At 35.7% G+C, this 26,975-nt stretch overlaps 1 protein-coding gene and 1 pseudogene across 2 annotated transcripts in view; one reads left to right on the top strand and one right to left on the bottom strand.

Moving 5' to 3' along the window:
- Nucleotides 1–24,501, bottom strand: part of BTAF1 (B-TFIID TATA-box binding protein associated factor 1) — a 97,373-nt gene extending 72,872 nt beyond the window's left edge. Inside the window, 4 exon segments of the mRNA XM_079138281.1 lie at nt 3,297–3,443; nt 4,450–4,564; nt 11,279–11,402; nt 24,170–24,501. Of these exon segments, the coding sequence (XP_078994407.1) occupies nt 3,297–3,443; nt 4,450–4,564; nt 11,279–11,402; nt 24,170–24,183 (400 nt within the window). The 5' untranslated portion in view covers nt 24,184–24,501.
- LOC306660130 (peptidyl-tRNA hydrolase 2, mitochondrial-like) lies at nt 11,410–18,098 on the top strand (annotated as a pseudogene). Its single transcript has one exon. The product of its transcript is annotated as a peptidyl-tRNA hydrolase 2, mitochondrial-like (transcript).
- Nucleotides 24,502–26,975: the final 2,474 nt, after the last annotated feature.

Below are 26,975 nucleotides of genomic sequence, written 5' to 3' on the forward strand. Positions count from 1 at the left end.
GTAATCTCAGTTACTTGGAAGGTCAGGGCAGGAGGATAACAAGTTTGAGGGAGTCTTAGCAACTCAGCAAGACCATTTCAAAATAAAATAAAGGACTTAGGGATATAGCTCAGTGGTAGAGTGTTTGCCTAGCTTGTGTGAGGCCTGAAGTTCAATCTCCAGTATCAAAAATAAAAACATAAATAGAAACTAAAGGCTAGGGGGCTGGTGGTTTAGCTCAGGGTGCCTGCCTACCACGTGTGAGGCAATGGGTTCAATTTTCGGCACCATTTATAAATAAAATAAATGTCCGTTGACAAGGAGTAGATCAGTGGTAGAACAGTTGCCCACCATGCATGAGGCCCTGGGTTCCATCCCCAGCACTACAAAAAAAAGGTTTTGACAAGGATGTAGAGAAATTGGAATCCTTATACACTGTTAGCGGGAACATAAAATGATGCAACTGCTATGGAAAACTTATAGTGTTGCTCAAAAGATTTAAAAACAGAATTATGATCTGCTCAGCAATTCACTTCTAGGTGTATACCCAAAAGTACTGAAAGCAGAAACTACTCAAACAGATATGTGTTCAACCCTGTTCACAACAGCATTATTTACTATTGCAAAAGTGTGGAATCAATGATGGATGAAAGGGTAAACAGTATGTGAAGTATACACACATAAAATATTACTGAGCCTTTAAAGGACAAAAATTTTAACACTACAACATGAATAAACCTAGAGGACATGATGCTAAGTGAAAGAAAAATACTGCATAACAATTCACTTATAAGAGTAGTCAAACTTGAATAATTTGGATACCCAAAGAATCAAGAAGAATGTGTGGGACCCGTTAAAAAAAAGAAAAGGAATCAAATTCAGAGACAAGTAGAATGGTGGTCACCAGGACATGACATAACACTACTGAACTGTACACTTAAAAATGGTTAAGATGGTAAATTTCAGGTTATGCATACTTTACCACAATTAAAAAAAAAATCTAATACATTTCATAATAGTAATAAAAATTATTTAGTACTGATATATGTTACAACATGGATAACATTCTGCTAAATAGAAGAAGCCAGTCACCAAAGACCACATATCATATTTCATTTACATGAAAGGTCCAGAATACAAAATCTATAGACAAAACATAGACAAATGGTTTCTTAGGGCTGTGAGGAGAAAGAAAGTAGGAGGATAAAAGAGTAGTAGCTAAAGGATATGGGTTTCTTTTTGAGGCAATTAAAATGTTCTAAAATTGGCACTGTGGTGCCAGGTACAGTGGTGCCTGCCTGTAATCCCGGTAATCCCAGAGACTTGGGAGGCTGAAGGTGGGAGAATTCCAAGTTCCAGGCCAGCCTCAGCACTCAGTGAGACGCTCAGCAACTTATCAAGACCCTGTCTCAAATTTAAAAAAAAAATTTTTAATAAAAATTTAAAGGGCTGAGGACATAGCTTAATAGTAAAGCACTCCTGGGTTCAAGCCCCAGTACCACAGTCAGTCAATTAATTAATTAATTTAACTGACTAGTGACATGTCTGTAAATATAATAAAATTCACTAAACCATATTTAGTAAACTTACTGTTTAGCAATAACTGTTTCAAAAATAAAGGTCTTAAAAAGAGTTCTACTTCCCTGATTAGAAGAACTATGCTTTTCTGAAATGGGTAAATTGCATGAAATGTGAATTATACCAATAAAGGAATTTGAAAAAAATTTTTAAAGATCACTCTACTCATCAAGACTAGTGAGGTGGCATATGCCTGTAATCCCAGCCTCTTGGGAGGTAAGGAAGCAAGACTGCAAGTTGGAGGTCAGTGTGGGCATATTAAAAAGACACTGAATAAAAAATCTCAAAACACACTGAGTACCAAACCGGTCCTCCCATTTCAAGGAAGTCCTACTGGAAAATAATCTACACAACTGCAAAGCAAACTTAGACAAATAGCTATACTTATCATGTATAGACATTCATGTATGAGAAAACGAAAACAGATCAGCAGACATTTAAATTAAAAACGTAACTTCAGGTTTTCAATGAGCACTGTTCAAGCAAGTTGCGAGTTATCAACACTAAAACACCGAGTTCTCAAGAAACTGAGGTTTTAAATCCGGTTATATATCAGAGTAGCCTAAAGAGCTGTTCGTTTAAATACAATTTTGCATTGCTCTCCACAGATCTATGAAATCATAAATCTATAGGATAAGATCCAAACACACGTTTTTGAAAAGTGGTAAAGAAAAAACTGTCTTTTACAAGTGGAAAAAGTCAGAATCTCTTATAAAATCTATATTCTATCAAGCTTAGTAAACTATTTAGCAATAACTGTTTCAAAATAGTTTTAAAAATAGTTCTACTTCCCTTATTAGAAAAATTATGCTTTTCTGAAATTTAAGCAAATTATCTTCTTAATTCTCTCTAAAAATAAACTAGCTTTTTCAAATACAAACCACAGTAAGCAAGAGAAAACGGTCTGACAATTTTTAGTATGAACAAATTAAAGTTCATTTAGAGATTAATAAAACTATATATGCTTTGAATGATAATTAATTAGCAAGAAAACAAGTCCTTTTCAGTTTTGGTTTTCAGTCAAAGGGCAACTTATTTACTTACAGAAATCCACTAAAAACATCAAGGTTTGTCCATCAAGGCCATAATCTTAAATGGCCAAAACATTTATTTTATATCCAGATAGATTTTGTAAGTTTAAGGATAATGGGATAATTATCTATCCAAGTTTTAATTTTAATTTTTAGTTTTCGCTTTACATGAAAGCATGTGTAGATCCAACAATATCAGAAACATAAGATAAAGATATAACGATCATGAGGCTGGGAGTGTGTCTGCTAGTAGAGTGCTTCCCTAGCACGCAGAAGGCCCTAGGTTTGATCCCCAACACTGCTGATAAATAAATAAAATAATCAAATGACCTCTCAAATTTCCACAGTTGTGAAAACATTACTATAAGCTACACTTCACTAATACTGATTTTTAAATCTGTTATCCTGAGGCTTCTGAGTAATACATCTAATTTCTATATTGCCTAGTAAAATTAGTACATAAATATTAATATGTATCAACTAATGATACATGGTACATTCAATTAAGAGGAAGAAAAATAATTCTATTGTAGCTTTTAAAACAAAGTGTACTGGCTCCCTTTCCTACCAATATCATCTCTACCTACCTACAAACTTCAGTCATTTTACATTGCATGACATGTTAGATTACTATGAAAACATATAGCAAGTGACATGTCAGTGTGAAAACACGAAGTTCAATCTTTATTCTACGGGACTATAACATACCTGATTTTTCATCTTGGACTTCAAATTCTGCACCAGCAGACCCTAAAAGTGATGCACCATGTTGTAACAGTCTACATATGTCAAATCTGTCAAAATTCAATCGGTCTGTAGTAGATGAATCTTCCATTGAACTTTCTGAAGTAGTTTCTAAACAGGTTTAAAATATTAATGACCATATAGCCAAAGCATAGAATCAAAGAAAATAGCATATCATTACTTGATGTGTATATGTGTATAGTAAGAAGGGATAATGAGCTAGCAAAGAAAAGGCTCTTTTCTACAAGTATAATGTCTCCTGGTTATACATTTCATTGGACTGGAGAAGACAAATTAATACAATAACTCAAAATATAAGGTGCCAGAAAATAAAAGCAAAAATTTAAGACAAGATGTACGCTAAAAGTGATGTTATTCTGGTGACATGAAAATGGATATAATTGCAACATTTTAAAATTTCACTTATCTATAAGGTGTGGCCTGATTCAGAAATGAAAATAAAGCTAATAAAGATCTTTAAATTTGTGATTTTGTCCTGTGACATCAATCATACAACTACGTAAGTGATACTATATTGTCTGATTCTGGGAATCAAAAAGAACTCTAATTAAGATAAAAATAACAAACAAATTTTCGTTTAAAATGTATACCTTTTCAACTTTTCAAAAGCATATGATTTGTTTTTAAATGTCATTACAATCCAATTTTTTTTAACACTACAGAATATCTCTAAAGAGCACATAAAAAAACTAAAGATTTGCCCCTCCAAATATCCACACGTAACTTAATTCTGCTTAAATTTAAAAAATAACCACACTATACTAGTCTCCCAGCAATAAAAAAAATTGTTTCACATATTAGCACTGTATTCACTTCATTTCTTTTTTTAGAATGTGAATTACTTGAAGGGAAATAATAATCTCTATAAATTGAGCACACTGCAGTATTAGCAATTTTAAAAATGTACAAAAACATTGTTTATCCATTTATGTTCAGTGGTAAAAATCACTTTATTTAATATCATTTTCTGACAAAATCTCACCTAAAAGCATGAAAACTAAATTAAAGTAAAAGTTATTCAAATATAAACTATTCTACTGCAGTTAATTCTATAGTTAGGTTTTTACTTCAAGCTACTTTTTCCACTTAAAAGCACCTTGTTTTGTTCTTGGCACGGGATTCCATTCGGGCACATTTTTCACTATAGCCTCAACTGCTTGTCCTGCTGCAATCCGGGTATCCCAATTTGTACTCCTTAAATATATCAACACCTTAAAAAATTGTAAAATAAAATAGTTACAAATGGAAAAAATTATATTTGCTCAAGGTAGTCAAAACCAATAAATACATATTTACTTGTTATTAATTTATATTTTGCAGCCCTCCAAATACATGCAAAACACCTTGGAATGCTTAAAGTCATTTATAAACTTTTATCATTCACAGGAAATATCTTTATTTATATATATATATTTATAATATATATATTATATATATAAATAAATAGCTATTGTAGATGGATCTTTATTTTATTTATATGAGGTGCTGAGAATTGAACCCAGTGCCTCACACATGCCAGGAAAGCACTTTACCACTGAGCCACAACCCTGGTCCATCACTACCATCTTAAAAAGGGAAAATAAACTTTAAAGAAAAGAATACCAAGCTAGGCACAGGTCTGCAATTCCATCCCAGTGACTTGGGAGGTTAAGGAAGGAGGATCAAAAACTTGAGGCCAGACTCAGCAACTTAGTGAGGCCCTAAGCAATTTGATGAGATTCTATCTCAAAATTAAAAATGGGAGGGTGGTTGCTGGGGATGTACTTCAGTGATAAAGTGCCCCTGGGTTCAATTCACAGTACCAAAAAGAAAATCAGAAAAAAGAAATCCTAAGTGCATTTTGAAAATATTACCATATTAATAAAAAACAAGTACAGGGCTGGGGATATAGCTCAGTTGGTAGAGTGCTTGCTTGCCTTGCAAGCACAAGGCCCTGGGTTCAACCCCCAGTATCGCAAAAAAAAAAAAAAAAAAGCAAGTACAAATTCATTAAGTCCTATTACATAATGCAAAGTTATATATGATAAACCCCTCGCCACAAAAAAAAGCTCCTTTTTAAAATTTATTTGTTTTTTATTTGTTCTAATTGGTTATATATGACAGTAAGAATGCACTTTGACATATACACACAAATGGAGCACAACTTCTCCTTCCTCTGGCTGTACATAGTGCTGAGTCACACCAGTAATACAATCATACGTGTATATAAGATAATAGTGTCTGTCTCATTCTACTGTCCTTCCTATCCCCACTGCCCCACCCACTTCCTTCACTCCCCTCAAAAAAGCAGTTCTTAAAAGTGTAAAAGTGGGGGTGAGGATATAGCTTGGTGTTAAAAGATTGCCAAGCACATACAAGTCCCTAGGTTTGATTCCCATCATTGGAAAAAAAAAAAAAAAAAAAAAGGCTAGTAGAATTAAATTCAGCAAAGTTATAAGATATAAAATTATCATATAAAAATCAAATGTATTTCTATGTATTACTCTGAAATGAAGTTAATAAAACAATTCTATTTGTGATAGCACCAAAAACTAGAAAATACTCAAATTTAGCAAAAGAAATGTGAAACTTGTATACTGAAAACTATGAAACATTAAAAACTGTTCTGGCAGGGCATGATGGCATATACCTGTAATTCCAGAGGCTCAGGAGGCTGAGACAGGAAAATCTTGAGTTCAAAGCCAGTCTCAGAAACAGAGAGGTACTAAGCAATTCAGTGAGACCCTGTCTCTAAATAAAATACAAAATAGGGCTGCGGGATAGGCTCAGTGGTTGAGCGTCTCAGAGTTCAATCCCCCATAACCCTCGCAAAAAAACTCCAAAACAAAACTTTGTTCTGAAATTAAATATCTAAATAAATAGACACTTCCTGTTCATGGATTGGAAGATTTAATATTATTAAGATAAAATATTCCCTAAATTTATCTATAGATCCAACCCAATTACTATTCTGTTTTTTGCAGAAATGCACAAGCTAATTCTATAATTCATAAGGAAATATAACAAACTCCAAATCACCAAAACAATATTGAGAAAGGATTGTAAACCCATACCTTTACCTTTTAATTTCAAAACTCACAGTAACCAAGACAGTGTGGTACTGGCAAAATGACAGATAACAGACCAGTGGAATAGAGTTCAGAAATAATTTTTGTATTTATAGTCAACAATTTTTAATAAGGGTGCCAAGACAATTCAGTGGGGATTCTTTTTCAACAAATGGTACTGGGAAAACTAAATAGTCACATGTAAAACAAATAACCCAATCAATAAATGGGCAAAGGAAATGAACAGACCTTTCTCAAAAGAAGAAATATGAATGATCAACAAATACATGAAAAAATGTTCAACACCTCTAGCAATTAGAGAAATGCAAATTAAAACTACACTGAGATTCCACCTCACTCTAGTCAGAATACAATTATCAAGAATACAAGTAACAACAAATGTGGGCAAGGATGTGGGGAAAAGGGAATGCTCATACATTGCAGGTGGGACTGCAAATAAAGCAATTTGGAGACTCCTCAAAAAACTAGGAACAGAACTACCATTTGAGCCAGTTATCCCACTTTTCAGAATATATTCAAAAGGTTTAAAATCAGCATACTACAGCACCACAGCCATGTCAATATTTATAGAAGTACATTCACAATAGCTAAGTTTGAAACCAACACAAATGTCCATCAATAGATAAATGGATAAATTATATATACAGTAGAATATTACTCAGTCATAAGGAAGAATGGCTTTATGAAATCTGCCAGTAAATGGATGTATCTAGAAAATATTTTGCTAAGTGACATAAGCTAATCCCAAAAAAGCAAAGGTTGAATGTTTTCACTGATGTGGAAGCTAACCCATTATTATAAAGGGGGAGAGAGGAAGAAGAAAAGTTCAGTAGATTAGATAAAGGGGAACAATAGGGAAGGGGGTAGGAAAGACAGTAGAATAAATCGAACATAATTTTACTATGTACACATATGAAATTACCTAAGTGAACTCCACCATCATGCCAACCCTTAAGAATTAATTTTAATTAGAATATATAATTTTATCAAAATGGATTTTACTGTCATGTATAAATAAGAACCAAAAATAAAATAAAATAAAAATAATGCTGAACATCTACCTCACACCATATCTAAAAATTAACTCAAATATGAACCAGAGACCTAAAGGAAGATATAAAACTATACAATTCTTAGAAAACAGGGTAAATCTTTGTGACTTTATGTCAGGCAACAGTTTCTTAAGTATGATACCAAAAGCGCCAATGATTAAAAAAATAGATTCAATCATCATTAAAAACTTTTGTGCTTCATAGGGTACCATCAAGAAAATGAAGACAACCAGACAACCAACAGAACAGGAAAATACATGTGGGAATCATGTATGTGATATGAGGGTTGTATCCAGAATGTATAAAGAATTCTTACAACTCATTTTAAAAAGTATAAATAGGGCTAGAAATGTGGCTCCGTGGCAGAGTACTTCAATCCCCAGTACTACTAAGAGGCAGGAGGATCACTTGAGCCCAGGAGGTGGCAACCAGCCTGGCAACACAGAATTAAGTCTTAAAAAAAAGGAAAGAAAGAGAGAAATTGAGGAAGGAAAAAGATAAATAACCTAATTTAAAATTGAGTAAAAAATGAGCAAATTTCCCCATATCCTTGTCAGAACTAGGTATCATCATCAAATGTTTTCAATTTTGCTATTTTTGATAGATATGATACTACATGAAAGTTTTTATTTGTATTTATTAATTATCAAAAAGGTTGGGCAAAATAGTGGGGGCAATCGGGGGAGGGCAAAGAGGACTGTGAATGTAGCTCAGTGGTGCACTTGCCTAGTATGCAAGAGGCTCTAGATTCGATCCCCAGTACTGAAGGAAAAAAAAAAAAAAAAAAAAAAAAGAGGAAGAAAAGGAAGAAGAGAAGAAGTAAAAAGAAAAAGGAGAAAAAAGTATTGTTAGGCATTATTTCAAATTATACTGTTAATTTACAGGGTTTTTTCCCTATAAAGTACCCATTAATAGCCATTGTTCACTACTGAATTGCTCTTCATTTTATAATTGAGCACTTTGTAGAAAAAAACTGGTATTCTGTCAATTTATTTTGAACATACTTCTATCATCTTTTGAGTATGGAGTCTCTTCTTTCTACTTGAATATTAAAATGATTTGAGTTGGGGTGTAGCTCAGCAGTACAGCACTTGCCTAGCATGCATGAGGCCCTGGGTTCAATTCCCTGCACTAAAATTAAAATAAATTGAAAATAAAACAATTCAATCATTGAAAAAGAAGGGGGCAAAAGGTCTGAATAGACATTTCTCCAAAGAACTAATGAACATGAAAAGATGTCTGATATTATTAGTCATCAGAGAAATGTAAATCCAAACCACTTCATACCCACTAGAATGACTTTGATCAAAAAGTCAGTTAATAACTATTAATAAGGATGGTGGAGAAATCTGAGCTTTTATACACTACTGTTGGGAATATAAAATGGAACCACTTTGGAAAACATTTTGGCAATTCCTTGAAGTTAAACATAGTTATCATGTGTCCTGGCAATGCTACTCCCACGTATATACCCAAAAGAATGAAAACATGCTGCTATGGTTTCAATGTCCTCACCAAACCTCAAGTTAAAATTTAATCCCCATTTTGAGGTATTAAGAGGTGGGATCAGGTAAGATCTTTAAGAGGTGATTAAGTCATAAGGTCTCTGTCCTCATGAATGGACTAATCCATTCATGGATTAATGGATTACATGGAGAGTGGATCTATTATAAAAGTCAGTTTGGCTCTATCTTTTGGATGTGCCCCTTTTGTCAGGTGATGCCCTACAACACCTAGGGACTCTGCAAAAGTTAGCCAGAAGGCCTTCGCCAGATGCAGCTACCCAATCTTGGGACTTTCCAACCTTCAGAAATGTGAGTTAAATAAACTTCTAATCTTTATAAGTTACTTTGTGGTATTCTGTTATTGCAGCAGAAAATGGACTAATTCACATACCACCTTACAAAAATTTTGTACATGAACCCACAGCAGTATTTTTCATAATAGTTAAAAAATGAAAACAATCCAACTGTTCATTAACTGATAAACAGTTAAAATGTGGTATACTGTAAATATATATTGTATATTCATATATAACAGGATATTATTTGACAATTAAATGGAGTAAAGTAATGGTATACGCTATAATATGAACACACTATTTTAAGCGAAAGAAACAAGTCACAGGTCTGGGACTGTGGTTCAGTGGTGGAGCATACATGAGGCACTGAGTTAGATCCTCAGCACCACATACAAAACTAAGTAAAGGTTAAAAAAAAAAAAAAAAAAAAAAGCTGAAATTCTTAAAAAAAAAAAAAAAAAAAACAAGTCACAGAGATTACACATTAGGTATGATCTGTTTAACATAAAATGTTCATAACAGTCAAATCTACATACAAAGTTATTTCAATGGTTTCCTAGAGCTGAGTATGGGAAGAGGAATAACACAGAATGAGGTCTGATTGGGTTGAATAGATTGAGGTTTCTTTTTGTGGTGATAAAAATGTTTTAAAATTAGACTGTAGTGACAGCTGTTGCACACAATAATATGTTAAATATTACTGAATTGTACATTTAAGATACGCAAATTACATTTTAATAAAACTGCTTAAAAAATAAAACCAAGACAACAGGAAAACATTGAGGGTGGAGAACAGGATATGAAGAGGTTACTAAAGACAACTGCCCCTTTTGGAATGATTTGATGGCAGCCAATTTGTTGACTTCTGAATTAAGAACAGAACTCACTTGGAGAGCTAAAAACCTTTACCGGTTCTGCATAGTCAGTCCAGTTCTAGTTCATTGTTTCCAGTTCTAGGTCTGTCAGACCTGCATTTCTCCCCTTGGAATAAGGAGAAGAAATACATATGATTCTATTTCCTCACATTACAGATGCCTAATATGCAGCCTTCTCTCTTCTGAGAATGTGGAGGCTGCAAATAGTAAATCACTGTCTCTCCATCTATACCTTGATTAGAAAGTTAATGTAGGAAGGGAGTAGGTTGGAAAGGGCATTTTTAGAAACCCTTAGGGGAGCAACCATACAGTACAGATTTGTATATGTTGAAAAAGGTCTTACAACTCCTACTACTATGTATCAGGGAGTGATAAATGAGAATGAAAGGAGGAGGTTAGACTAGAAGAGGTATCTTCAGGCTTCCAATATCTGGGCAATCAAATTGTTCCCCCACCCTATTCTCTATCTACTTCCCACTACTCCCCTCCCCACCAAAGCACTCCTGCTTTACTTTGCATGCCAGGGAATTAAACACATGGAATTTGCTAATTACTACCATGTAGGTACACTTAAACAAGCCCAAAGAGTTCAGTAAAAATACAGCTATTACTTAAGGAAAGAACATGAAGTAGGAGTATAAAAACACTGGTCTACCAAAGCAGAATGTTTCCACTTTCAAACTGCTATTATTAACTAAGAATGTAATATGACAATTAGTTTCTCATGTATTTCAATCATTGCCCATGAGTACTTCCATTTGAAAACTACCAACTATGATATAATTACTAGTCATAAGAACAAGTCAGACCACTAAGAAACTAGATTAACAACTTAGTTAATTACCAAATTGGGTCAGATTCAAATTTGTGACACGAGCAAAAAGTTCCATATTGTCAAGTCTCTTATAAAATTAAACTTGAGTTAAAAAAAAAAAAAATTAAGTCGTGACAAAAAGAAAAGAAACGGCAAAACTATTAAAACTATTTGGAGAACTGTAAGATATTTAACAGAATTTGGAGATCACAAATTATTACTTAACACAAATGTTTATCTTTACTTTTGTTTTCTTGTCCATGGTCAAGTCTCTATAATTGTTATTCTACTAAGGGGAAAAAAAAAAGTTCTTACTTTAGATAACAGATTATTTAGTTCATGAGGATGAAGCTTCACCACTTCTCCAAGTTGCTGAGCAGCAGCTTTTCTTGTAACTGGAGTAGTGCCAGTATCCAGTAAGATAAAAAGACGATCAAGCCTATAACAAAAATATAATGGTTAACCTGAAATGTGTTTCCTAATAAGTTTAAGTCAATGCATTGAGGACCTATGAACAAAGACCTATGTAGGGCTGCAGGAGATGCCTAATCTTGGCTCTCAGGGAAGAAACACATCCGGAAGAGGGAATAAGAACAAGGCACTAAGAAAAGGAAGAGAGTATTTTGGAAAGTGAAAAACACAGCTTGTTGCACTTAAGAAAACAATGGAGGATACAGCTACAGAACAAGCTGAAGCCCTATTGTGGAAACCTTTTTGAATTTATAGTGCAACCACGAAAGTCTTAACAAAGTGAGGGGACTAGAGCTATGTTTTAGGAAGATTAATCTGGCAGCAGTGTGAAGAATGAATTAGAAGGAACCTTTCAGAGAATTATAGGCACAGACCTCAACTACATTCCTGGCAAGATTAGAAAGAAACTGGTAGAAAAGATGCAGGAGCAAAACACATGGTGTATTAACTGAAATATTAAGGATAAAATATTAAGGACACAGATTCTGCATCTCAGAAAATAAAGATGCCATTAAAGAAACATGAAGAAACCATGGAGGAAGTATTATGGAAGAAGATGACAAGCTACTAGTGTCAGGGAAAGTACAGTAAGGAGAAAAAAGAATAAAGATTTAAAATTCAGGTCAAAATTGGGGCTAAAGGTATGGAGGTAGCCAAGCCCTAGTAGAATACTCCTGTAATCCCGGTGACTCGGGAGGTTGAGGCAAAAGGATCACAAGTTTAAGGCCACCCTTAGCAACTCAGCAAGGCTTACCTAAGCTACTTAGCAAATCCCTGTGTCAAAATAAAAAATTAAAAGGCTGGGGATACAGCTCAATGGTAAAATGTGCCTCCCTGGATGCAATCCCAACTACCAAAACAAAGAACATACATACAGACAGACACATAAGGAGGTGAATGAGTTAGCAGAAGAGAGGGTGATAAATAATATCTGCATGTTTATAAAATCATATAGCATAATGGCACAAATTCCAGGGCTACAGTGTCTTAGTTCAAATCTCAGTTGTGCTACTTCTAAAAAAAGGGATAAAATCAAGATGTCTTGGACCAGAGTAAGGAAGTGGTAGTGAAAAACTCACCTTTTTTTTTTTTTTTTTTTTTAAGATAAAAGAAAATCCTAAAAAGTCCTAAAGAGGTGAAGTCACAAGTAACTATTATCAACTGTTTACACATTATATGGGTCTAGACCTATCACCACACCTTCAGTGAGGTAAAGCAGATGCTATACATAATGAAAGGAAGGAGGTTACAAATCTGGAATAAATGGATATTTTAAGCAACATAGAGGATGACAAGGGGCAAGGTTGTAGTGACCATCAATCCTACATGAGGGGTTATTTATACATCTTCAAATTTTATCAACAAGGAAGAGAAAGCAAGCAAGGGCTAAGCATGAACATTAAGCACTGATAAACTACAAAGAGACTCCTATTACTTCTGGGATTCCTTTTATTTCACAAAGAACTAAAAAGTTAAAGTGGAACTTCTGAAAGCCTTTTATTACAAAAAATAAGCTTGTAAGAGGTTGAGAAAAAGAAAATTTTTGTGGCATTAGGAGATAAACAGTAGAAACAGGGCATTAAAAAAAGTCATTAATAGGCACAAAATCTTAACAAATGATAAGAAATAAAACTAAAATAGATCTTTTTCTGTCAAGAATGCTAACATTTCCTCTCATATGTAGACACTAGGACAAAATAAGGAGAAAAAGTGGAGGTGGGAATCCCATGAAAATAGAAGGGAGATCAGTAGAGCAGAGGAAGGGGACTGAATGGAATGGAGGAAAATTGGGAAAGAGGAGAACAGTAAAATAAAACTGACCAAAATATGCTATGTACATATGTGAATATACCACAGTGACTTTCACCCTCGTGTGTGTGTATGTGTGTGTGTGTGTGTGTGTATATAAAATATACTAATTAAGAGAAGTGTGTTCACTCCCTAGAAGTGAAGAATGGGAAGGCACGAGAGGAGGGGAGGTACTTTATTTGTTCTCCAAATCCTTGGTTATGGAATACTTGGTTCATACTAGAACACTCAGTCTGGCTGGTGGAGTTGCTTGTGGCATGTGCCTTGGCTGGGGCCTCTGGGTACACTTTGGGATGATCTGAAGAAATTCAAAAAGTGAGACAGACACAGAGACCAGAACTGAAGCATGCATCTTGGGAGAGAGTAGGGAGTACAAAATGATTCTTGTGGTTTGAAATAACTTAAAGATGGAAAAAGGAAAAGTTGCTGCACAGTGTCTCATGCTTCTGTTCCCACCTCCAAGCAAATTCAAAGGAGAAAACAGGAATAACTTGGCCAGACCAAAGTGGTGGTCAAAGCTTCTGATGAAGAAACCCTGACTGAATTACTGACCCACGGAAAAATGCTGAGACTTACTGTAAATTTAATCCAAGATGCTGGGTGTACTTAGATGGAACCAGGTTCCCCAACTGTCCTAGGGATTGGGCCATGACCAGCAGACCTAATCAACAAAGTTACAGGTCACCTAAAGCTTTATTAGATAGGCTTTCCTTGATGATGATCCAATCATGAGGATTTTTTTTTTTTAAAGCCCTATCAGATTCTAATATTAAAAACTTGATTTCATTCCCCAATTTAAATATTCTTAAGATGAAAATAAAATTTGTTCCTGTGGCGGGGGGGGGGGGGAGGGGTCACTAATCTAAAAAACACATAAATGAATGAAGGAAGGCCAGTGGAGTAGAGGAAGAGGAACAGGGGGAGGGAGGGAGGAAAAAGGGAAGTACTGGGAACCGAAATAGAGCGCATTATACTCCACCCTTGTATGATTATGTCAAAATGAACCATAATAGGTGAAACTATAAAGTACTAATTAAAAAATGCTAACAGTACTATGAAATTTTCAGCTGTTTCAGAACAAAACACTACGAGGCAAAGGTCACACTTAAAATTATTTTAGACAAAGTTAACAACAAAGAAAAAAGGGTAATATGACAGTTAAATTTCTGAGAGACATACAAACAGTAATTTACTTTTTACATATAATATGCACAGACATAATCCAACTTTTAATACAGTATTTCTCCTTACTCATTCAAGGCTATTTAAACACTTGCCTTGACCTGCAAGATAAAAGATTGTATTCTGACCTCCAGTGTTCCTTTTTTTTTTTTTTTTTTTTCTTTTCTTTTTTTAATTACTGGGGATTGAAGTCAGAGGCACTCTACCACTAAGCTGCATCCCCAGTCCTTTGCATTTTATTTTGAGACAGGGTCTCACTCAGTAGCCTAGGTTGGCCTCGAACTTGCAATCCTTCTGCCTCAGCCTCACTAGTCTCTGGGATTACAGGCAACACAGGCCCAGTGTGTTCTTATAAACTTCTAAGACTAAGACCTAAAATCTCTTCACCAGAAAATGATTTCCATCACCCATTCATTATATAACCTTAAGGATACCCTTTGACTTATCTTCATGAGGAGGTTGAGATATACCTTAGGAATACTAACAAATGCTAACATATTGCCATGGCAATAATTTTTAATGCCCCCTGCTCAGTAAAGAAAACTTTAAGCATCTACTAACAACTTTCTGTATGCACTGACATAAATATCTACTTTTTAAAAAAGTTTCATACTGTCAAATCAAACTAAATTGACCTCCTCCTGGAGCCTGAATATAATTAACTGCAACCCAACTTGGTCAAAATATTCATTTTAAACTTTCTACATTCTATGGCAGACAAACTTACCAAAAATTTAAAATTTAAATTAGTTTCAGTATAAAGAATTAGCCTAAAGTCAAGTTTATGCTACAGATTTAAATTTGCATATGCTATATAAACTCTTCATAACATTGGACTCTTCTTTTTAATAATGTGTATAATTCAGATAGACTGAGGACTTTACTACAAAAAAGAATGATAAAATGAAAAAACAACCAGACTAGAAGTTAGGAGACCATAAAAATCCCACTTCTGCCATTTCTTAGAAGATTAAAGGACGCTCACTAACTTCACTCAATCTTATTTTCAAGTGTATAAGTAGATATACACCCACATTTTCAAGTTTTACAACCTTATAGGGTGTTTTTGTTTCCTCTATGTTTGTCCTATTTATGACTTATCTGATGCCAGTTTGTTAGACTACCTGTGGGAAAATGTCAAAAACTTCCCAGTCCCTTTTCTGTGGTATACCTTCCACTTGTGGTGACCAAAAGCAATACTGGCTGCAAAATAAACTTTAAGGAAAGCACAATGTTAACCCATTTATAAACCCATATGCAAAAAGAAAACCAATTCTCAAAGCTTTCCTAAGTCATTACAACTTTCCTCAACCCACCAATTAGCCATTCTCTGTTTTTTAAAAAGGAGATTATACACTATGGAACACAAATTATCTCAAGTTCTTTCCCCTTACTTCTAAAAATTAGTCTTTATATTTATCCTATTTCAGATTGAAGACAGTCTCACTCCTTTTCAAGGTTTAGATATTACTGTCCAACTTTTATCTTAATATTGTCCTCCTTCTATTTTCAATTATCCTTTATCTAGTATCTCAAATCACTGCTTCATTAATTCACACCCTTCTGTAGTCCACTTTGCTGAGAACTCTAATGAGAAAAAGAAATTGCCAGACTTCCATCTTCTAGAACACTTTCCTTTTACTGCCAAACATCTTGAACAAGTGTCTTAAAACACTTCTTTCATTTCTCATTTTACACAATTTAATCCTTACAAATCAAGTTTCTTTCCATAGTACTGAAATACTACACCTAAATGTCACCAATGAACTCTTAAATGCCAAATACAATGGTTTTCTCTCAAATTCAATTTTGCTTCACTCTTCAATGACACATGACACCAGGAAGTACCTCATTTGTAAAATACTTTCCTTCCTAAGTTTTCACATTACTCTGTTCTTCTCCAAACCCTTCTTTCCTTGGTCTTCAGATTCTTAGCATTCCTCCAAATTTAATCCTTGGTTGCTTTTTGAAAACTGTATAGTTTTGTTTGTATCACTGCACTAGCCCATCTGGGTGATCCAATTTCATACTTCCAACTGTCTAATAAGCATAACTTCACACTAAAGGTGATCCCATTGCCAGTCTAACTTCCTAAAGCACCGTTTGTTCAAATCATAACTTTATTCTAAAGCTTTAAATGGCTCACCCTTAGCTACCAGATAGTAATCCAAAACAAAAAAGTATTATCTGAATATGGATCTTTTTGGTTTCCATGGTTTTATTTATACTACTTTCTCTACTTAGAATGTCTTTTCTTCATTCAATTTGTCAACCAGTTCCCTTCCATCAAGATTCAGCTAAAATCCTTCACCATTTGATTTGACTACTATACAACAGAAATTGTTTTCTTTTCAGAAATTTACATGAATTTTCATCTTGAACAGTTATTTAGGTATTTATTATGCTTTTTATATGCAGCATCTCTTATGTTGATTCATGACAGGATGCCTTCCGCTCCTTATTAGGCTCTACTTCCTTCGATGATTCTTTTTGTCCCCCAGAATACTTTGTATAGTATTCAAGTATTTATTAATTACAAATAAGGAAATGTTCAAGTTTCTTGCAAGCAAGTTTATGCACCATATTAAGGAAATTTATGCTTCCTTTAAGAAACATTTTTAATAGCTATTACATAAAAACAAATTATAAAAATAACTAAGTGATGCTAAGGTAATGTTTCAATAAGTGAAAATATCAGCACAGCAGTACTTCAGCATTCTCAACAAGGCAGTCATGCCTGCTCCAGTCACAGAAAGCTCAAAAAGCCCAAAATTTCCATTCTTCCTGAACTTTCCTTTAGCCTCTGTCACTCAGCTTCATTTAGAACCACACTTCTGCCCAAAGATCTTCATCTTTTCTCTAACCTAATGCTGATCCTACCCCATAGCTCCTCAGTTCCTCTTGCCTCTCCATTCTGCAGCGCCTTTTATTCCAATGCCATGTCATGTCATCTCTGTTCCCTCACCATTCATTTGTCCTGAGGATAGAAAATCAGCTTACTCTGTCCTTCAACCCCAGGCCTGTTTATCCTTACCTCTTCCACTCCGGTGGTAGCCAAACTTGCTTTGGTGATAGACTCCCAGAACAGAGGAATGGGGACACAAGAAACTCCTTTGGTTCCCTTGACTTTTGGAGTTCTCCATTCCTCTTTCCAGGACAGCAAATTAGACAACACACAAAAGGAAAAACAAAGGGACGAACAGACAAGAATTTGACAAGAGGGTAGTCTGACCTGTTACCCCAGGGTAGCCAACTGAGGCAAACAGAGTTAAGTACCAGGGCCAGGCCACAGTGGAAAAGGCTGTTAACTGGTGTGGGAGGATTAGAATTATATTGGAAGGCAGACAGGTTTTTTGGTGAGGACAAGGTCTGAAGGAAGCTAGGATGTCGAGAGAGAAGGGAAGTTATGAGGAGGGCTGACTGAGGGAACACAGTACTTACCAAAATACTACTTTTGCTTAAAATTTCTCTTAAAGATGTTTCTAACAGGAAAAAGAAAGTTGTTTTTCAAGCTCTGAAGCTCAGACAAATGGAAGAGACAGAGGTAACAGATGTAAAGTCTGTGTGTTACTTAGAAGGAAAAAAAAATAAATATTTGGTATGAATACTAGTTCACACTATAATGTGATATTATGTTATGTTTTCCAAATAAGAAAGTAGATTTAAGATACTACGAAGAACACTAAGAATTACTACAAAGATACGAAACTACACTAAAGTCAGGTGGAAGGGCCAGGTACATTCCTCAACCCCAAACATAAATTCCATGAGAACAAACTACTTTTCTTCTCTGTTTTATCTCTAGTACCTAAAACACAGAAAGCACTCAGTAAATACTAGTTAAATGAATGATGAATGGTGAAAAAGGACACCCACACTATGCTATTTCCTTTGGGACTTTTTTTAATACACTTCATCCCTGATCCAACATGCCTTTGCAAGACTTTATCTAAAAGATAAAAATAGTTCTGGGGATAGAGCTCAGTGATAGAACACTTGCCTGGCATGCATCATGCCCTAGGTTCAATACCCAAGACCAGGAGGGAATAAAACAACTCTCTTCTAGGTTCTTTAGCAGAAATATCTGTAATATGAACATGATATAAAATTATACATTTTAAAAATATTTTTTAGATGTTGATAGATCTTTATTTAATTCATTTATTTATATGTGGTGCTACGAATCAAACCCAGTACTTCACACATGCTAGGCAAGTGCTCTCCCACTGAGTCATAAACCCAGCCCCCAAATTATACATTTTAAAATGACTAAAATAGTAAATTTTGTTATATGTTACCAAAATTAAAAATAAAAACAGGGTTGGGGGTGTAGCTCAGTGGCAAAGCACATGCCTAGGCATGTGTAAGGTTCTGGGTCTGATCCACTGCACTGCAAAACAAGTCAACAAACTTCATACAAGTATTTTGTATGAAGAAACAGGAAGGAATTAACCATAGAAGATTAAAATGGAAAAGTTTGTACAATGTACCTGGTACTTTTTTTTTTTGGCTTTTTTGCCTCTATTTTTTATAATGAGATATTTGTTAAATTATGACTTACAATACTAACTCCTGTCAATCTCATAATGGACTGAAATTAGCAGTAAGAGAGAAGTAGGACTAGCACACCTGTGTACTCTCATACAGGAAATGAAGAGGTTTTGTTCTACATTAGCATTTCCCCTGTCCTTAGGAAGGGTTCACTGAACTTCCTCCACATCAAGAAACTTCCTTTTACTTGGCAGAATAGGACTATTGAAACAATGTTTCTCTGAAGTATCAGCAATGCAAAGTGAGGATTAACAAAACTGACCAAAGTTCTGCTCATATTATGTAGCAACTTGTTTCTTCAAGTAAGAGGGTGTAACTTCTGGCATGCTTTTTGTTGTTTTTTTCTCCTGAATCCTTTATGAACTGTATCATTTTCAGGTGCACAGATACATGTCACTACCTAAGGTACTGCTAGAAAAGAGTCAAATCAAGCTGGGTGCACTCCCCTCTGGAGGCTGAGGCAAGGGGATTATCCAGAGTTCAAAGTCAGCTTCAGTAACTTAATGACACCCTGTCTCTAAATAAAATATAAAAAGGGGTGGGGGAAGTGGTTCAGTGGTTAAGCACCTCTGGGTTCAATCCCCAGTACAAAAAAAAAAAATTTTTTTTTAGACATTTTTTAAAATCATGATCATCGAGCAAAAAACTGTTATTTTTGAAATTTTCTCTATATGATCAAGGAAAAACTACTGGCTCAAAACTGTTGTACAACAGTCAATTCAAACAATTACAGCATAAGTTGGCAAAGATATAAAGCAATCTTTTTGGAAAAAGAATCTACATTAAGCTTTGGAATCCTACAGTTAAAAATTCAACACCAATGAATAAACTTTAACAATCCCTCTAGGGTTGCCTTTACTGTTAGCTGTTTAATGCCAAGTAAAGAAAATACTGGGAGAAAGTCTCACAAAACAAAACAAAGGTATTAAAAGATTTAAGAGTTAAGACTTAAATTGTCTGTGAACAACAGCGAAAGCCTAGAACATATACTAATTTTTTCCCCGAAAGTTGGTTTTGTGGGCACAAGTCATACAGTTAGAGTATGAGCTTAAATGACTTAACAGCATTTACATTTCAAAGGTAAGGTTGTCTACTCTATACTTGTATGCAATCTCAATCTCTCTTCCTCCCTCCTTCCTTCTTGGTAGTGGTACTGGAGATTAAACCCAGGGTAGGCAAATGCTCTTTCTATCACTGAACTACATCCCTACCTTCCCCCACTCTCCACCCTTTAAATTCTAAGACAGGCCTTTCCTAAATTGCCAAAGCTGACCTTTAACTTGCAATTCTCTTGCTCTCAGCCTTTCTTTTGAGTAGCTGGGATTACAGGCATGCACCACCAAACCCCAGAGTATGCCATCTCTTTTTTAAGAGTCTAAAGGAGTCATACATCTTTCAGTGATATCACACGGAATTTTATAGAAAATTCAGTTATGATTGTATTTACAATTTTAGAGAGTCGCAGTTATTTTTGCAAGATATATCTCATCCAAAGATCAAGAATTGTTCATACATTTCATAATTTGACACATTCTTAACAATTCAAAGTACAGTAACATCAAGCCTCCATAGTACTATTAAGCAGGAACTAAAATTTTTCATCAGACAAAATACAGGGTTACATTACATACAGTTTACATTACAAAAGTCTATGCTATCACAGAACTTAACTGTATTCTAAACTTCAAAAAGTTATTCTAATGATTTTTTAAGAAATTATAATCCTGGCCAATATTCAAAGCTATACTGCATTATTTTTCTTTGTGAGGAAAACTAGTTAAACATGGAAACACTCACTGAAAAACACAAGAAATATTCTACTATGCATAAGTTATGGTAAAATCATAGAAGGTATTAAAGCAAGAAGCAAAATCACTCACTGTTTTTTGTTTTTTAACATATTCAGGATTGGGAGTGTGGTTCAGTTGTCAAGCACTTACCTAATACTCAGGAATCCCTGGGCTCAATCCTCAACACCACAAAATTAACTAATCAACCTTTAAAAAATATTAAGCTAGGTACTAAGTGTCTGCCTGCCTGCAATCCCAGTTGCAGGCGACTGAGTCAGGAGAATCCCTTGAGCCCAAGAGTTAAAGCAGCCCAGACAATATAACAAGACTCCTTCTCAAAATAGAAAGAGGACTCAGGTGTGGAGGAACACGACTACAGTTCAACTATTCGGGAGGCAGAGGCAGGAGAATCACAAGTTGGAGGCCAGTCTGAGCAATTTAGGGAGACCCTGTCTCAAAACAAAAAAAAAAAAGAGCTGGGAATTTAGTTCATTGGTAAGAGTGCACCTGGGTTCAATCCCCAGCAGAAAGGGCAGGGAGGGGCCAAGGAAAAGAAAAGAAAAAATAATGTAGGTATCATCTCCTAGAAGCTGGGGACACAAAGATCAAAGACACATTCTTTTTTCTGAGTTTATGTTAAGTCAGGAAGGGAGAGAACAATTAAACAATTACAAAGTATGATTAAATAATACAAAGGACAGGAGTATACAGTGTTGCAGATAGCAAAGGTGAAGCAAAACATGCAGAGGCTTCCTGAACAAAGTGACATAGGCTTAGACCAAAAAACTATGGTTGGAATTAGTCAGACTTGAGCTGAGGAATGATATCTGTTTGGGAATCTGGACTTTGTCCTAAGGCAACAAAAAACTAACAAGTTTTAAGCAGAAAAATAACCATGTTAAAATTTGCATATTAGCAAATAATATGGCTGAAGTGAAGGATAAACTAGAGTGAGATAGCATAAGAGGCAAGGAGAGGAGAGAAGCTTCTATTATTTGCAGATGTCTTGGAGTAGAAATAATGAGAGATTAGAAAAGGAAAACTGGAATTGGTAACTGGCCAGATGCAGATAGAGGGAAGGAGAGAAAAATCAAAGATTATCCCCAGATTTGTTGACCTGGCAATTCAGGGAATGACAGTACCAATTTACTATTTCCTGTAGAAATATCTGCAAGGTCCTAAAAATATTGTGCAGTTTATCTTCAGTTATACACATTGATATAAACGGAACAAAAATATTTTAGATTTGATTCTGGAATGTGATTTTTATCTCTTGAACCATCTTCCACTTTTTTTTAACATAAAGAGTATTAAAACAGTCCATATTTTGAAAAGCATACATCAACAGGAAAGAAAGGAAGCTTAGCACAGAAATATGTTTAGTGCATGAAGACCAGCTTGAAACCAAAGTTTGTCAAAGTGAATTCACATATTAAAAAAGAACAGGCAAATACCACCAAAACACAGTATTTCAAAAATACTTTGCTTTAATTTATATTATTAAACCAAGCAGAGAAGTAGTTCTCTCATAAAAATGTAACAGGTTTTTTAAAAATAATTTTGGTAAAGTGAATAAGTACACCAAAAAAACAAAGACAACAACAAGAACAACAAACTACTCTTTGAAACCCAAGGGCCAGAACCAAAGGCAAAATAGCCTTCAAAGCCCACTCATTCATTCAGAAATATTGAGTGACTTAACCTTACAAAAATAGATTAGTGTGACTAAAGTAGATAAGGCTCTTTTGATAAAACGCTATCATTTTGTCTCTAAAAGGCTACATCAAATATTGTGGAAAATATACAGTCTGCTCTAAGAAACCAAGTATTCATTCAATTAAACACTGTAACACCTAATAAACATTTTAAGTTTATAAATCAATGTGTTTCTAATATATATATTTATGTATTTATATGGGAGGCAACATATTAGAAGAAATTCCTTTTTATACTTGCAAAAAAGCTAAAAATATTACTTGTATTCCATTAAAGCAGTTTTCCACATCACAAAACAAGAATTTCTTCACATTAATCCCAGCAACTCTGGAGGCTGAGGGAAGAGGGTCAAAAATTTGAGGCAAGTCTCAACAATTTAGTGACACCCTGTCATAAAACAAAAACTAAAAAGGACTGGGGATGACACTCAGTGGTAAAGTGCCCTTGGATTCAATACCCAGTACCAAAAAAGAGAGAAAAGAATTTTCTCACATTGAATGGATTAATTAATCTATGAAATAAAACTTAGATGCTCCATACTACCAGTACTTAGCAACCCTTTTCACCTGACTCCCACAGGATTCTCCTATACACCATTTCATCAGTTGTCTAGGGAATCTGAGAGGTGTGGGGTTATTCTTACCCTTGCATAACAAATAACATTTTAGCATGTAAGATGCTCTAAGATTGCGTTTAATTAATTATGAAAAATGAATGAAAACTATTTATTTTCACCATTTTTTCCTTCAGCTTATGTGGAAAAAGAACCCAACTCTAAAGAACGTGATGATTCTTTCTGACTGTTCTCACCAAGAGACTATACTCCCTTTAGGGCCACCGAAATCAAATCTCTCAAAAAAGCAGGCATGGTGGCCTCACTTAGCACACCCTGTCTCAAAATAAAGTGCCCTTGGATTCAATTCCCAGTATCATTAAAATAATAATCATAACAAATAATCATAAAAACTCTTAATTTTTCAACCATTTTGTCATTTGGGAGAAAACTTTCCTCCTATACCTGAACAAATGCCTTGTTCTTGCTTTAGTTTTCTTAAGCTTTCCAGTCATTGGGCAATGTTTTACAATAATTTAAGATTTTTGATACCTCTTGAAAGATGGGGCTAATATAATAAGATTACAAAGCTGACGACAGAATGTTTACTGCTGAACAAAAGGATTTTTATACTTTAAGGTAGGGAAAAAATGCCTCAGAAAAGAACATATGCCTAACGCTATAAAGTGTTTTTAAAACTAGCATAATCAGAAGGTCTCTTCGATAATAGAAAATTCAAATCTCTCCCCCTTCGACAGTTCCTACCAAGTTTTGCCATGAAATGGAGGTTAGGGATCAGACTTAGAATACTCAGATAAGACTTACCCTCCTAGAAGTGAAAGAGGGAAGAGAAACCAGAGAAAAGAAATACGGTGAGGAAAGAAAAAAGAAGGGGGAAAAAAACCCAGCTCTAAAGTGCCGGAGGGTCTATTTAACAAGAAAAAGAAGCGATTTACTAGGAGTAACCCGAGCCTGAGTCCCCTCCGACCGAGGGGCGAACTCCGAAGTCTAAGGAAGAAGGCGCTGGAGTCCAGTGACAATGAGAACCGCTCCTCTCTAGGAGCTGCGGCGCCAGGAGCAGCCGGTGCCTCGCCTGACCCCTCTTCCCACTCGCACGTCAGGAGCGAGACCCACCTGGAGACCGCCATGGCCGAGCGCCGGCGGTTCGGAGCTCCCCGCGAGCTACTCGCGGCGCCGCTGAGGCGCTAGTTTCCAGAGAGCAGAGCGGCGCAGGCCCAGGCCGCGGAGGCGAGGGGAGCGGCCGGTGCGGTGCGGGGCGTCCCGGAGCGGGCCCTCGGGCATCTGCCTCGCCACCTACCGGAGGTCGTCCCTGCCGCAACCGGGAGCAGGGATCTGAGACAGCGGCGGAGGCGGCAGTCCTCCGACCCGCACGACTTCAAACCCGGTGCCCCCAACCCCGCTCTTTGCTGACGCAGGCGTCGGCACGCCGGACTGAGCGTCAGCGCGCCGGAAGTGACATCAGCTCACCGCAAGGGGCTGCGCTCTGCGGGGGAGTGAAAGGGACTTCGGAGTCCGGGCCTGCCCGCGGCACTTAAAAACGAAGCTGCTTGTGCTGATCTGGAGCAGACTTCTGGTCTTAAAACTAGACAGAGACGTGAAATACGGGGCCCTGATTTTCCAGAGTAGGAAAAAGGACAATTTAGCCAAAATTCTGAAAATTCAAAATTTTGGTTTCTAATTGCATTCCATCCTGATCCTCCACCTTATCTGGTGAAAAGAAAAAGCTTGAGGCACTGTGGTCCAGGTGGCGGTGCCAGTGGGAAGGATGAAATCAAGAAAGATCTGCAACTTCCCGGACGCAGTGGCGCATGCCCTTAATTCCAGCAATTTAGGAGGCCAACCTCTGCAATTTAGCGATACCCTGCCTCAAAATATAAAAAGGACTGGGAATGTGACTCAGAGTTTAAGCGCCCCTGGTTTTAATTCCTCGTATGAATGAATGAATGAATGAATAAATAAATTCAAAAAGAAAAAGATCGACAGCAACACTGAAAACAGCTCAAGCGCGTGCCATTATTTGACAGAAATTCTGCATTGGTGTGGAAAGGAAGATCTTGCCCACTATTTTACCAAGTTTGATTTTTTAAATTCTTTTCTGTTTTGATTGTTGTTGGTACATTTTCTCAATCAACCAGATTCGAAGATGCCCATTTTTTTGAAAAAAGTGCTTCTCTTGTTTGCTCTTCGATCATTTTGTTTATTAGTATTTTTTTAACAACAAAAAAATACCCTTTTAAACACTGTTCTGTCACCTAGCTCAGGCCCTTATCAAGTTAAACTTTATTTGCGTAGACATAGTAATATCTCTCCATTTTCTTCAAACCCATTTTAGAGGTCACTAACAGATTAATCTTCAAAAACACTTATCATTTCACTCCTCTGCTTATAAAACATTGCCTGAAGAGGCTATGTTTCAATCCTTGAGTGTTTTTCATCTGTAAAATGAGGCTAATGAGAAGCACTATAGTAGGCAGTAGAAATAAAATGAGGTCGTGTATCTTGGAAAGCTTGCAAGAACTTTGTAAACCATAAAGCAGTTACATATGGAGAAAGAAACTAACTTAAGTACCTGCTGGATATTCAGCTTGAATTATCTCACATGATTTGCGGGCCAGCACTGTAAAGTAAGTTTTAATCTCTTTACAGGTGGGGACCTAAACTCTGAAAGCTTAAGTAATTTGTCCAAGATCAAAGCTAGTGATAATATTTATTGTTCATTTATTCAACTAATATTTATTTGGCACCTCTGTGTGAGACACCCTGCTAGGCACTGTTCATACTATCCGACAACATCTGATTAAGCTGTTGTATGGTCACATTTTCTCATTGGTTTCATCGGCCTCCTCAACTTAACTCCCACTCTGGTTGAACTACAATTCTTCTCTTTTTTTTTTTTTTTGGTACCAGGCATTGAGCCCAAGGTCACTTAACCACTGAGCCACATCCCCAGCCTTTTTTTTTTCAAGTTTTATTTTGAAACAGGGTATTGATAAATGCTGTTTGGTCTTGTAATCCTCCTGCCTCAGCCTCCCAAATCGCTGGAATTACAGGCCTACACCACTGCGCCTGACTGAACTACAACTCTAATGAAAGGAAAAAGAAAGTAAACAGATAAACACAAAAACATGTTTAGGTGCTATGTTAAACAGAATGCTGAAATAGAAAAGGCAACAAAGGCCTATTCTCAAGTACTTTGGGAAAACTGAGGAACTCATATTGAGGCCTAACAGAGAAGAGATAGCTGTGTGAAGATCTGAGAAAGCTTCTGGGTAGGGGACGAACCTAGTACAAAGGCCTAAGAAGTCTGCTTTGTTGGAAGATGAGATGGGAGAGATAGAAAGAGCCTATGGTAAGGAATTTGGATTTTATGCTAGAGGCAATAGAAAGGAGGATTTCAAGTAAGAGATTAAAATGATCTGATTTACATTTAAAAAATCTCATTCTTTAGTGTCAAATTGGTAATTAGATATATAGTCTAGATGGCACTTTGAAGAGAGGAAAGATGTATAGATTTGTAAGGATGCTTGAGTAATCAAATTATCGACTTTGGATGTGTTTATTTCTAAATCCTTTCTGACTACATTTAACAGCTGTCCAGGGGAGTTATATAATCTCAATAAGCTTCAGTTCCTTTTCCTGGGACATGAGGAAAATAATAGTATTCATAGGGTTGGGTGGTAGGGATTAAATGAGATAATGTACATAAAACACTTAACCAAACAATTGCCATGAAAAGCACTAACAAAATATTATAACTCCATCGATTTTGTGTAGGTGGTGCTAGGGATCAAACTCATGCTAGGCAAGTGCTCTGCAACTGGACTACAGCTCAGCACTGATTATTTTTTTTAACAGTATAACCTTGAGCAATTGACTTAACTTCTATATCTTAATTATCTCAGCTATAGAATGGCAATAA

Source organism: Sciurus vulgaris, assembly GCF_902686455.1.
Source record: "Sciurus vulgaris genome assembly, chromosome: 4".
In the NCBI taxonomy this organism is placed as follows: Eukaryota; Metazoa; Chordata; class Mammalia; order Rodentia; family Sciuridae; genus Sciurus; species Sciurus vulgaris.